Below are 14,133 nucleotides of genomic sequence, written 5' to 3' on the forward strand. Positions count from 1 at the left end.
GATTTAAAAAGAAAAGCCAAATTATGGAGAAAAAATAAATAGAAGTGACATTTTGAAATAAAAATCTAATTCTGAGAAAAAGGAATTCTATGAAAAAATGCATATTTTGAAGAAAAAAAGGCAAATTCTGAGAAAAAAGTCATATTTGAGATGCATTGTGGGACATGTAGTTTATGGGCAACATGCTTCTGTAGCATGTAACCGTATAATAAACATATTATATTCTTTGCAAGCTCTTGTGGGGCCACATAAAATGAAGTCGCGGGCCGAATGTGGCCCTCGGGCCTTGAGTTTGACACCCCTGCTTTATAGCATAACGTTAGCATTTTGCTTCTGGCGACTAGATTTATGATTTGAAAATTATAAAAGTAGGATAGACATGTGGGGATTATCCGACTGAAAAACGTGATCCGTCTCTTAAATGTGTTTCAACCACAGATCTTATTTCTAGCTATTTTCCAAAATCCTATGGAGAAATTGCATTGATTAAGGAACCGGAAGAAGTTTACTTCCGGGTTTTAGGACGCGTCACTGCGGTTCTCTATATACTTGCATTCCAGTAAACCCATTTCGTTTTTTAACTATACAGCATGGCATTAAATTAGCTGCTGATTTGGCCTTTTTGACTGCGTTTGGATTCTTTTATTATTTTGAATTCTATTATTCGGATAATACCATAGACTGGATAATACCTGTTGATGTGCATAAGGATAATGTCAGCCTTGTTAATGTAAACGATCCACTGTGTACTGCTTTGCAATAAAACAATCATTTTCTTTCTCATAGCTTCATGTGATGCAGATTTAATTCTAACTGACTTTTTGCTTTTTTTAAATTAAAGCTTTCATTTTCAAGCAAACATAATAAATGACTCCTCTGATTTGATACAAGGCGACTCACTCCGTCACCACAAGTTAATGTAAATTGCTGGATGAGGTACACATGCCCTTATACATACAGCATTTTGTGAATTACCATTGCTGTTCCCTGTAGGTGATAAACCATTTCAATTGGTAAATATTGCAATGCCACAAGGGGCTCAGACATATTGCCTATAGACTGCCAACATCTAACAAAGTCTGCTTGTCGACTAAACATCTGACGGAAACATTGCACTTCCTCTGGGGAGGTGACCACCGCTGTGATTCTCCCATTGGACTCAAAGGTCTTTATATGTATTTGGTCATCCAAGCAAATTGCTATTTGAGCCTTGAGTATAAATACATCAGGGCAATATTTGTCTTTTATTAGGGAGTGTTTATTTTTTTGCTTTTTTTTTATAGAACCTACTTCAAGTATTTTAAAATCTTCACTATTAACTTAATACAATTTATTTCCCTCAACTGGCATTACACATTGAAAGCACCGCTAACAGATTGGGAATAATGTGAACAGAAACTTGCTTGGCATATCAAAAATCCTTACAATATTTTGAGACTATTTATTGGATACAAAAAATGTAATGTGAGTCTTCGCACCTTGCACAACATCTGTGAGGCCAATGGGTTACGTGGATGAACGTGAGTCCTGCCATTTCTGTGGGACTACTTGGTCAAATATCTAGCCATGGTATTCGAGTCGCAAGAGGTATGCACTTAACAGAAACCCTGCCACAATCCAACAACTTAAAATCCAAAACAATCTGTGGTGGGTGTATCGAACCATGTGCCATCGAGAGGGGAGAGTGTGCAGGTTCTTTGTACAGCCGACTTCAACTTTTGGTCTTCCATGGCAAACGGTTTAAATCACCTGCAAAAGCACCATTTGTCTCTTTTATTTTGTCTATCATCATTTGTTGAATGTAATAAACATTGCAGCCTCAAGGAGCCGCTAACATAAGACATTTAGTCTTTCCGTATACTTGCGTTTATCGCCGCAAACAGTGGACAGCATCAACCAACCTGATGATAGATGGTGATGTATGAAAGGCAATTTAAAAGCCAAAGGCATCTTCACTCTTTCCGTAAACCATCACCCTCAAAGCCCCAGGAGAAACTCTTCCACATTTCCCAGTGATTCATTCATTAAGTCTCTCACACATGCTAGAAATATTACCTTTACTCCTACTCAGAGTAAACCCCCCAGACAAAAGTGCTTAGAAACGGGACACCACTGCTTTAAATGCAAGCTATATAGAACTGACACTTAGAAAGGGGAAAATGAAAGAATGATGTGGTGATTAGCTACTGTAAGGGAGAGACACTGAGAAGAAGAAAAAGGTGAGTATCATGGAGGACGGTGGATAGAGAGACCATGATGGAAACAGTGAGGGTCTAGGTAGGATGGATTGCCTCTTACCATAGGCCATATCTGAGGCGTCTGGATTCGGAATTGGCCGCCGGTCAGGGTGAATGATGCTGGGTGACATTTATTGGAGCCTAGAGACCAGAATGTGCAGATAGACAGAAGCTATGAGAGAAAGGAGGTGAAAAGAGTAGCAAATGGGTGGAAGAGACCAAATGAAAGCAAAGGGAAGTAGAAAAGAGAGCAACGAGGAACCGTGGACAAATGTCCTACCTATATCATCTTAAAGAAAGGCTACAGAATATAACCCTCCAAATGTTTCCATCTTTACTTTATTTTCTCACTGCCGCTCCAGAAGAGAAAAGGTAAATATCTTCAAGGTGGTGAGGTGAAATACTTTCCTTATAAAGTGAGTGCAGGAAATAATCTTTGAGTGCCACGTTATCCATGTGTGACCTCCCCGGACACCAGAGTTCACATCCTGGATCCTTCTTTTGGGTTTCTTTAGTCGAGTATAATTGAGCAGGTCATCCACCTAACGTCTTTCAACATTTCGATGCCTGAAGACTTTGGGTTGACGTCTCAGAGTCGAAAAGTCTAAGAAGCTTGATTGCACACTGTCAATTCAACAACTCACCTTCAAAACTGAATGTAATATCTAACGTCCGGTTTATCCCCATGAGACTGATGCATTATGACTAGAGCCTGCCCTAGAGCTATCTGGGTCCCAATACCGGCACCCCCCTCGTGAAATGACTCTCCCCAGACCCCCCTCTGTTGAGAATGACCTCATGTTGGCCATTGCTGGTATTGTTAGTCTCTGATTAATCAGCTCGCCCTGTTTGTTTAACCTGAAAAACACCCTCACAGAGAGGATGGTCGCATTTATTATTCAATATGGAGGAACCAATCTTCTCCAGGATTTGACCTTTGTGGATAGTGTGCGTTTGTGTGTGTGTGATGTGTGAAATGTAATATACTAATAGCGTTATTGGCAAAATACAAATGATGTAGTTGAAGTTGTAGTTCTATCAAAGGTTATAGTGTTGCATGTTAGAATCAGCAAGTACTGCCAAACGTGTTCAGCAGGTCTTTTGTTAGACCCTCATAATGGCTTCAATTGTCCTTATTCAAACAAGGACAAAGCAAAATATATGACAGAGAATAAGGAACTCTTGGCTTTCATTGCTGTCACATGATTTGTATGTTGAAACTCTCATAATGTTTGACCTTAAAACATGTTTTCTTCTAAAACAACCCCTGATGGGTAAATGAACGCATTAAGAACTACTTTATGTTCACTGAAAGTAAAGTTAGACACAGATACCTAGAATGAAAATGAATGAAAGTGCAAAAAAAACACAGCTCTGGCTCAAAGGGGGGAAAGAGAAACCTTGTGGCATTGATTGTCTGGCAACCATTGTCTGTCTAGCTTCCCCGCTTCTCAGGGGTGATTTGTCAACTAAAAGACCATTAATCACTGGATGGGAGGGCGGAGGAGTGCTGTTTAGAGGCAGAGCATGACCACCCATCCATCTACACCGAGATCCAGACACACACACTGACCCAGAGGTGCAGGTTCAGGGCCGAGGTGGAGGACCATCCTCAGGTGGTTACAGTGTTAGAGGCAAAGCAGAACAAAACTCTACAGCCACGAACTGTAACCTCCAAGATAAAAGTCCTGTGGGTTTGGGCTGTCAAACAACACAAGTTTAGACTTCCAGAACAATTCATCAATGCTTTCATACAGTTGTCAATCTAACTGAATCCCATCGGTTGATTGAACTACACTGGAAAAAATGCTGGTCCAAAAACAAGTTAAGCAATAATGAAAACAAGCTGTTTTCACTTGAAATAAGTACAAAAATCTGCCAATAGAACAAGTGCAAATTCGCTCGGTAAGATTTCTTGAAATAAGGCGGGATATTTAGATAAATCAGATCTTAATTAGCTGGGAGAACTCATTTTGAACTATATTTGACCAGAATCAGGAAATGTTGTGTTACAATATAAGCCGCGAATGCTCAACAGTTTTCTGATTTCTGGTGGTTGATGATTTTCCAATAAAAATGTAGAAAATATGTGTTTCATCTGAGATACAACTCAAAATAAGACTTAAGATGATGCATTGTCTAAAACAAGACCCGATATCTCACTGCAGTGTTACCTCTGAAGTTATTATGTCTTATATCAAATGGAAAGACAATCTGACTAGATATTACACAAATATACTTGGCAAGATTTCCAGTTTTTGTAACCCCAACTATCCATCTCGATTTTAACAGGTTCTCCCAGGCTTATCCATCTGACATTCACTCACTCTTAACCACATTAAGATTCATGATTTTTTTTTCTTCTGACAGTCAAAGGCCTCCACCTCCCTCCCTTAACTCCACAAAGACCGAATGCAGCTCCTTCACCCGGGATGAATAAATGTGTCCAGAGGGAATCAGCATTCAAAGAAGTCCTTCTATTCTCTCTGAATAGCGAGCAAGTCGGCGGAGAGTGCAGACATTAAGACATTCTCGTGTATATGCTATCACACTTCTCCATCTTCAGTGGGGAGAATTCTTGAGCAGAAATGGAAAGCGGGGTGAAGATATTATCACATAACGGAAGATCTGGAAGCCTCTGCAAGGGCCAACACACACACACACACACACACACACACACACACACACACACACACACACACACACACACACACACACACATACACACCGTTTCACTTAGCATGGCTGGAGTTAACCTCACTGTACAATGTGTCTACACAGGTCATTGTTGAGTCTTCGTGAAGGGATAAAGTGAGAGCACAGGGGAAGGTGAGTGTCTGTGGCCTGGGCTCTGATAGCATTGTGATGAGCGAGTTGGAAAGAGCTGCTTATTGAAGGATAAAGGGTGAGAAGATAAATGTAAAGTCAGCATTATGGTGACTCTTTTGAAAAATTGCCCCTCTAAAGGTCCACAGCCTTTGAAATAGCTTTGCTTGCTATCTTATCCCAAAGATTTTAGATATAAAATACGTGGTCTTGGTCTTTGAATTTTTTAGGTTAAATTTGGGTTAGGGTTAGGGTCTGGAAATGAGTGACTGGAGTCAACAAAGTCACATGCTATCGATCCATCGTTCTATCTGATTGCTAAATGTTATGTTGGCTTTCTTTGGGAACAAAAGCTAGATATCTAGATTACATCCATCTTAAACAGCCACCATCGTCCAGTCTTGTAATTACCAGCCACACAATCGGCTTTGTCTTCCAAAAAGGGAGGGTCTCTAATAGTGGGCCAAATTAAAGAGCTTAATGAAACACTGCTGTGAACCATTCATCACCACTAGCAGAAGGACAGTGGTGACAGAGGAGGAAGGAGAGTGGCGATACATAACATATCTTTGTAGTGTTGCTTCGTTTGAACTTCACAAACCCCATGCACTTGGTATTTATTTTAAACGCTGACTTAAAGGGAATATTTAAAGGAAAGGATTATCGTTTTTGCACAACTAAACAATCCTGATGTAGCAAAAAAAGATTTGAGCTTCCTCTTCCCTCAGTTCAATAGACTGGGATTGGGTAGCTGCCCCTCGAGCTACAAACAATACTACCTCCTTCTGTGTCCCCGATGTGTGTGTTTTGACAGATTTGACAGACTGTGTGACCTGCCAGTGGTGGACAGATGAGTGTGTGTGTGTGTGTGTGTGTGTGTGTGTGTGTGTGTGTGTGTGTGTGTGTGTGTGTGTGTGTGTGTGTGTGTGTGTGTGTGTGTGTGTGTGTGTGTGTGTGTGTGTGTGTGTGTGTGTCCAGGAGAAAGTGGTTTAAGAGGCTCCGGGATGACAGAGGCCTCCCAAATGAGATTATTCTTTATTGTGAGTGCTAGGACCTGGCTGTAATTCAGTTTGAAGAGAACATCAGGCCTGCATTAAACCGGGAAAGTTCACACTTGGCAATATGGACCAATAAGGGAGCAGTAAGGCTTTAGGTGGGGTATAAAGGTAAAAGAGAAAAATAGAACCAATAAATAGCAGAGTCATTCCCGCCGCCATACTTTAACTGTTGTGCAGTGGAATCCATTTTATTGTGAAGCTGTTTCCTTTGTGGTAAAGATACCAGATTAACAAAGAACGGTATTTCAAAAAATGTAATGAAATAATTTGGAAAACTCTCTACAGTGGAAATCTCAGGGTTAAACACGATGCAATATTTTCTTCCGAAAGTGATTTTGGAATAGTGGCTGCAACTTCCTGATGTAACAATGGCCCATTAAGTGTTTTTCCTATGCAACATCGTTTGAAAAGGAGGTGTCGTAAAATTGTGAATCAGTCTTTTTCTAAGCAACACAAGCCTCCCGAAGGAACTCAACAGACTTTGAATAGTTCCAATAACATTAAGGAAGTATTTCAGCTATTTGTCTGTAAAGCTAGAAGGAAGTCAGCAGTTCGGCCAACAGAGCCTGGAACTAGATAGTGGCTGAGCACAGTTAAATATGAACAGATAAACACAAAAATGTTCTAAATGTATATCTGTTAGACAGAAATGTAAAAAGACAAGATCGCAACTGACAAGTATTAGTTAAATAATCATTTAATAGCACATTATACTTTCAACGCATCAGTGACGTGAAACATCTGTCATAGATGGTGAAATCTTATACAACAACTGGTGGAGTTTGTATTTCACCCTCATCAGGAATATGACCCGTAGAACAAATACAATACGACTCCATATTCTGAGGTTTACAAGTATGCTTTGTAATGATACAATAAAATAATCCCTTCATATAATGATATGTCATTAGACACCATCAAAAGTTGGATTTAATACATTAATAATAATATTTATAAAAAGTATAGGCATTAATCTACACAGACAGAACACAATACATGACAACCATGGTTGATCTTTTTTTAAAAGTACATTTCCTAGTTATTTTTATCACAGGTTCATTTAGAGATACCCTCACAGTGTGTGCTGAGGATTATTCAATGCCTTTATCCTTCAGTATCTTTCTCACATTCTTCAGGTAGTCAGGATCTGGGTAGCCATCACTGGAAAACACAAATAACACAGAGTGAATAACTATAGTGCGTTGTATAAACCAACTTGTAAAGACGGCGGTTGCACATTTTACTCTTACACTTTGATTCCTCCTTCTGCTTGTGTTTTCAAGGGGATGGAAGCAGTGGTGACGACGTCCTGCCCCTCATTATTGGTGACCACAGAGAACAGCAGCTCCGTGTTGAAGGCCTTGTCCAGCAGCTTGAGGACCCTCCGGCCGTCGCGGCTGTCTGGCAGGTACGCACAGAGCCGCAGCCCGGCGTAAGGCTGGCCCGGGTGAGGGTGTTTGTCCTGGAGGAAGAGAAGTGAGGTTTCAGTGGCTTCTCAAATAACATGTACTTGCATTGTTTTCTTCGCCCTCAGTTTAACTATATGTGTTGCTTCCTTGTCAGATTCCATTTTCCCGTCGCGCTGATAACCAGACCAACCAGATCATCAACTTCTTCCATTGAAAGAATGCTTCCTTTAAAACCTGTTCTGAGCTAGTTCACTGTCTTTATTCAAATCTAATTATGCTATACATTACTGTGTCAAGTCTTTCAAGACTGGTTTTAAGACAGGTTACTGATCCTGTTTGTTTATTTCAAGGTATTAATTCATTAATGGAGAATGATGCTTTTAAATACTTGTCATAGACAGTTTAACAACATCATCTATCATTCAAAAATATGTTACCTAACCAGATGCTAAGATTTGTGTTGTGAAATAATGCAAGCCTCATCAAGACCTCCACATATTTCAGGGGAATAAACAAACCTGGAGCATAACAAATCCTTAGAAAGTGTATACAGTTGATGGTTGAAAGTTGGTTGAAGCAGCCTATAAGCTTACTGTCTGTATTCCACCGGGGAATATGTAGTTGATCTGCAGGGTGTTGTCAATGGGGTGCCCTGGCAGGTCTCTGTGGAGGATCACCCAGGTCATCTGGCCCGGTGGCTGCGTGCCACTCAGGACTTTGTAGATCCCGTTCACCTCTGCATTAGCTGCAAAGACGGGAGGCCAGGTTCAGTCAAATCATCCAGAAGAAGTTAAAGCTAGACAGAATCAGAGAATTGGTTTGCATGTGTGTGGGAAGGACCTTGTTGTTCCAGTGATGGAGGACCATTTCCATCCAGGAAGCGGTTGCAGTAGAGTTTTTCGCTGCTCTGGTTAGAGCCCATTCTGGGAGACAAACACACAGAGATTAACATCACCGATTAAAAATAACATTTCATATGTTTCATCTAGTTTTAAGACCTTTTATTTGTTTCTATTTGAGTTCATCTGTACCATGCAGGTGTAGGCCATTTTCTATAAAAACATGACGTTCCCTTATAACAAAACTGCATCGTCAATAACGTTTTGATGTATCATAAGTAAGTCTTGTCCTTACCAAGGTCATGTAAAAAAGGCGGTTGGGTGGGTTTAAAAAAACCACTGGATTTGTACCCAGGAGACAACTGGTTGTGTCCTATGTGAAACCTAAAGTAAATGTTTACTATTTTTAGATTAATGTCCCTAACATCAATCATTTAGCTAGATAATTCATGAATCTTTTACTGAACCGTATAACTTGCATGTTGCACCACTTGTAATTTACAGTGACAAAGAATTCAGACCTATCTTCTGCCTGCTGAAACACCTGAAGTGAAGGTATTCACTCTGTTGCCTTTTCTTTCCAAGCAAAACTGGAGCACAAGGGCAGAAATCAAGTTTGTCAACAGACACTTCTCTGACATTACACTGCCATTAAGATGTTTGATGACACAAACAAATCTGATGGTCTGACTCACTGTTGACATGAGTCTTTTACTTAATAATGTGACTGTGTGTTGAACATGTTATGGATACAAGTATCATGAAATCATGTAACTGAAAACGATATCCGAAGTTTTGCTGAAATCGTGTTTTTATAAATCTGCCAAACATTATGCGTGTCCCATGTACCCAACACACAGGTTCGGCACAGGCAAGGAAACATACACAATTATTACAGTGAAAGTTGTACTGTAATCCATACCTGTTGAAGTGCTCTTCTCCTCAACACAGTTTCCTGCTTTACTTCTGTCTCTCTTCTGTGCAGTCCCGTAGCTCAGATGTCTTTCCCATTCATGATTCCCAGGAGAAAGAAACCGAGAGACAGAGGCAGGAAGAGGGAGACAGAGAGGGGCGTGTCAGGTGTTGTGGGTAGATACTGCTGAGTGATCCGTTCAACTGGTGTAGCAGCTTTGACAGGGAATGTGTGTGTGTGTGTGTGTGTGTGTGTGTGTGTGTGTGTGTGTGTGTGTGTGTGTGTGTGTGTGTGTGTGTGTGTGTGTGTGTGTGTGTGTGTGTGTGTGTGTGTGTGTGTGTGTGTGTGTGTGTGTGTGTGTGTCAAGAGAGTAGAGTAGTAAGTATGCAGGAGTTGCAAGTAAGAGGCATGTGAACATAAAAACAAGAATATCACACCAACAGTACACGTACACAAAGATTTGATATTGCATCGTCTTTTTTAAGAGCTAATTGACTGACAAAATTATATTACAAAATACGACAGTCATTTTATAATTTCAACGAGGAAATGAAAGGCATTCAGGGACATTAGCATAACAATAGCCTGACTTTTTGGCTGATGAGATTCCAAAGGAAAGCAGACCAGCGGCTCCATTAGTTTTGGTTTCAGCGGAAAGTTTGGCACAAACCTACATTTTGTGAAGACCGTTGTTCTCCTCTGCCTCTGGACTATTGATCGCTCTGTGGTAACCAACCCTAACCCCAACCCTAATTCTCGCAAAAGGAAAGCAAAACCCTTTTACAATACAATTATTAACATCTCATAGTTTTTTCTTGTGGAGCCAATGGTTCAGCTCTCACCCCTGATGACATTCCTTGTTTGAATGCACTTGTTGGGAGACACATTGGTACAAAGTGACTGCCAGATTAATGTAATGGCGCTTTTCTATTCTGACACCAATCATTCTGGTATTTTATTGAACTTTGAGCACATTTTAAAACGTTTAAATCTTACAACTAACAACACCCTATGACACTAGAGTGTTAGGGTCCAAGAAGAAATGAAGGAGTTCTAGTAGTATGGCGGACATTGTTCTGAGGGTTAGTTACTTTACGAAAAGCTAAATAATCCAGTCAGTTTCAGTACTGCTGTGTGCTTGAATCCGTTGATAGCTATAATTGCTTATTACAAATCAATGTAGTTGCATGGCAAGTCAAATGGAAACATCTTACAAAGCCGGTGTAGCTGTATTGATTAAAACATAAACGCATCTGGTGTGAAGAAGAAGCCTTCATCACAGTTGGCATGGTAAAAGGCACACTGAGGGAAACACATGAATAACTTACCTGGACATTGATAAAATAAAACCCAAGTCATTGTTTGTTCAAAACATATTTATTGGAAGTCTTTTTACAAGTAACCTGCTTACCCTCTCCTTCACGGTTGTGAAGGCCAAACAGAGCGACAGAAAGAAGCAGCCTTAAGTAGAGGCTCAATCAGTTGGAACACCTGTGCTCAATTGGAGCATACCATGTAGTGCATGGGCACGGGTGGCACTTTTCTTGCGAGTGTAAAAATGTTATTGTTTGGGGCTTCTGTGGTCAGAAAGATATAATATGTTGACCTATTTTGATTTGTTGTGTTTGGGTAATTTGTCTTGCATTGTGAATGTGTTTGTAGATTAGAATGACATTGGTTAGGGGTATAAATAGTGGATTGTCCTATGGGGAGGGGCTTAACATGTATAAAACCCTGGCCACAAGTGTTTTGGGGAGTCTGATCGTGGCTGTAGAGCAGAGAGGTACCAGTTACAGTGGGGCAAAAAAGTATTTAGTCAGCCACCAATTGTGCAAGTTCTCCCACTTAAAACGATGAGAGAGGCTTGTAATTTTCATCCTAGGTATACCTCAACTATGAGAGACAGAATGAGAAAAGAAAATCCCGAAAATCACATTGTCTGATTTTTAAAGAATTTATTTGCAAATTATGGTGGAAAATAAGTATAATAACAAAAGTTCATCTCAATACTTTGTTATATACCCTTTGTTGGCAATGACAGAGGTCAAACGTTTTCTGTAAGTCTTCACAAGGTTTTCACTGTTGCTGGTATTTTGGCCCATTCCTCCATGCAGATCTCCTCTAGAGCAGTGATGTTGTGGGGCTGTCGCTGGGCAACACGGACTTTCAACTCCCTCCAAAGATTTTCTATGGGGTTGAGATCTGGAGACTGGCTAGGCCACTCCAGGACCTTGAAATGCTTCTTACGAAGCCACTCCTTCGTTGCCCGGGCGGTGTGTTTGGGATCATTGTCATGCTGAAAGACCCAGCCACGTTTCATCTTCAATGCCCTTGCTGATGGAAGGAGGTTGTCACTCAAAATCTCACGATACATGGCTCCATTCATTCTTTCCTTTACAGGGATCAGTCGTCCTGGTCCCTTTGCAGAAAAACAGCCCCAAAGCTTGATGTTTCCACCCCCATGTTTCACAGTAGGTATGGTGTTCTTTGGATGCAACTCAGCATTCTTTCTCCTCCAAACACGTCTAGTTGAGTTTTTACCAAAAAGTTCTATTTTGGTTTCACCTGACAATATGACATTCTCCCAATCCTCTTCTGGATCATCTAAATGCTCTCTAGCAAACTTCAGACGGGCCTGGACATGTACTGGCTTAAGCAGGGGGACACGTCTGGCACTGCAGAATTTGAGTCCCTGGCGGCGTAGTGTGTTACTGATGGTAGCCTTTGTTGCTTTGGTCCCAGCTCTCTGCAGGTCATTGACTCGGTCCCCCCGTGTGGTTCTGGGATTTTTGCTGACCTTTCTTGTGATAATTTTGACCCCACGGGGTGAGATCTTGCGTGGAGCCCCAGATCGAGGGAGATTATCAGTGGTCTTGTATGTCTTCCATTTTCTAATAATTGCTCCCACAGTTGATTTCTTCACACCAAGCTGCTTACCTATTGCAGATTCAGTCTTCCCAGCCTGGTGCAGGTCTACCATTTTGTTTCTGGTGTCCTTTGACAGCTCTTTGGTCTTGGCCATAGTGGAGTTTGGCGTGTGACTGTTTGAGGTTGTGGACAGGTGTCTTTTATACTGATAACGAGTTCAAACAGGTGCCATTAATACAGTTAACGAGTGGAGGACAGAGGAGGCTCTTAAAGAAGAAGTTACAGGTCTGTGAGAGCCAGAAATCGTGTTTGTTTGTAGGAGACCAAATACTTATTTTACCGAGGAATTTACCAATTCATTCATTAAAAATCCTACAACGTGATTTCCTGGATTCTTTCCCCCCATTCTGTCTCTCATAGTTGAAGTGTACCTTGGATGAAAATACAGACCTCTCATCTTTTTAAGTGGGAGAACTTGCACAATTGGTGGCTGACTAAATACTTTTTTGCCCCACTGTATATGTCCTCGACCTGTATGTATATAGGAGGTTTTTGATTTCTTCCTGTACAATCCTTGTTACTTTGTGTTTTTTCAGCACGTTGGCTGTCAATAAAAGCACCTAAGGATACATTTTTGGTGACTCTAGCCATCTTATTTAATTCCTAGTTTTTTCATCGAACCTTTTTGTAACACTAACCCTAACCCTAATTCTCGCAAAAGGAAAGCAAAACCCTTTTACAATACAATTATTAACATCTCATAGTTTTTTATTTTGGAGCCAGTGGTTCAGCTCTCACCCCTGATGACATTCCTTGTTTGAATGCACTTGTTGGGAGACACATTGGTACAAAGTGACTGCCAGATTCATGTAATGGCGCTTTTCTATTCTGACACCAATCATTCTGGTATTTTATTGAACTTTGAGCACATTTTAAAACGTTTAAATCTTACAACTAACAACACCCTATGACACTAGAGTGTTAGGGTCCAAGAAGAAAGGAAGGAGTTCTAGTAGTAGGGCGGACATTGTTCTGAGGGTTAGTTACTTTACGAAAAGCTAAATAATCCAGTCAGTTTCAGTACTGCTGTGTGCTTGAATCCGTTGATAGCTATAATTGCTTATTACAAATCAATGTAGTTGCATGGCAAGTCAAATGGAAACATCTTACAAAGCCGGTGTAGCTGTATTGATTAAAACATAAACGCATCTGGTGTGAAGAAGAAGCCTTCATCACAGTTGGCATGGTAAAAGGCACACTGAGGGAAACACATGAATAACTTACCTGGACATTGATAAAATAAAACCCAAGTCATTGTTTGTTCAAAACATATTTATTGGAAGTCTTTTTACAAGTAACCTGCTTACCCTCTCCTTCACGGTTGTGAAGGCCAAACAGAGCGACAGAAAGAAGCAGCCTTAAGTAGAGGCTCAATCAGTGGGAACACCTGTGCTCAATTGGAGCATACCATGTAGTGCATGGGCACGGGTGGCACTTTTCTTGCGAGTGTAAAAATGTTATTGTTTGGGGCTTCTGTGGTCAGAAAGATATAATATGTTGACCTATTTTGATTTGTTGTGTTTGGGTAATTTGTCTTGCATTGTGAATGTGTTTGTAGATTAGAATGACATTGGTTAGGGGTATAAATAGTGGATTATATGGGGAGGGGCTTAACATGTATAAAACCCTGGCCACAAGTGTTTTGGGGAGTCTGATCGTGGCTGTAGAGCGGAGAGGTACCAGTTACAGTGGGGCAAAAAAGTATTTAGTCAGCCACCAATTGTGCAAGTTCTCCCACTTAAAACGATGAGAGAGGCTTGTAATTTTCATCCTAGGTATACCTCAACTATGAGAGACAGAATGAGAAAAGAAAATCACTGTCTGATTTTTAAAGAATTTATTGGCAAATTATGGTGGAAAATAAGTATAATAACAAAAGTTCATCTCAATCCTTTGTTATATACCCTTTGTTGGCAATGACAG

The 14,133-nt window shown here is 40.6% G+C and overlaps 1 protein-coding gene across 1 annotated transcript; it reads right to left on the reverse strand.

Annotated features, from left to right (window-relative positions):
* Positions 1–6,837: 6,837 nt before the first annotated feature.
* dtx3la (deltex E3 ubiquitin ligase 3L a) lies at positions 6,838–9,421 on the reverse strand. The gene is made up of 5 exons (XM_034108273.1): positions 9,292–9,421; positions 8,371–8,453; positions 8,124–8,275; positions 7,372–7,583; positions 6,838–7,282 (listed from the first exon to the last, which is right to left on the reverse strand). The coding sequence occupies exons 2-5, from the start codon at positions 8,450–8,452 to the stop codon at positions 7,213–7,215; spliced, it is 516 nt and encodes a 171-aa protein (XP_033964164.1). The 5' UTR covers position 8,453; positions 9,292–9,421; the 3' UTR covers positions 6,838–7,212.
* Positions 9,422–14,133: the final 4,712 nt, after the last annotated feature.

Source organism: Pseudochaenichthys georgianus, chromosome 20 (assembly GCF_902827115.2).
Source record: "Pseudochaenichthys georgianus chromosome 20, fPseGeo1.2, whole genome shotgun sequence".
Taxonomy (NCBI): domain Eukaryota; kingdom Metazoa; phylum Chordata; class Actinopteri; order Perciformes; family Channichthyidae; genus Pseudochaenichthys; species Pseudochaenichthys georgianus.

Coding starts and splice junctions, on each gene's coding strand:
- dtx3la (XM_034108273.1), bottom strand. CDS start 8,452: ATGGGCTCTAACCAGAGCAGCGAAAAACTCTACTGCAACCGCTTCCTG. Junction 8,276..8,370: donor TCCATCACTGGAACAACAAG/GTCCTTCCCACA, acceptor CCGTCTTTGCAG/CTAATGCAGAGGTGAACGGG. Junction 7,584..8,123: donor TCCCCGGTGGAATACAGACA/GTAAGCTTATAG, acceptor CTCTTCCTCCAG/GACAAACACCCTCACCCGGG.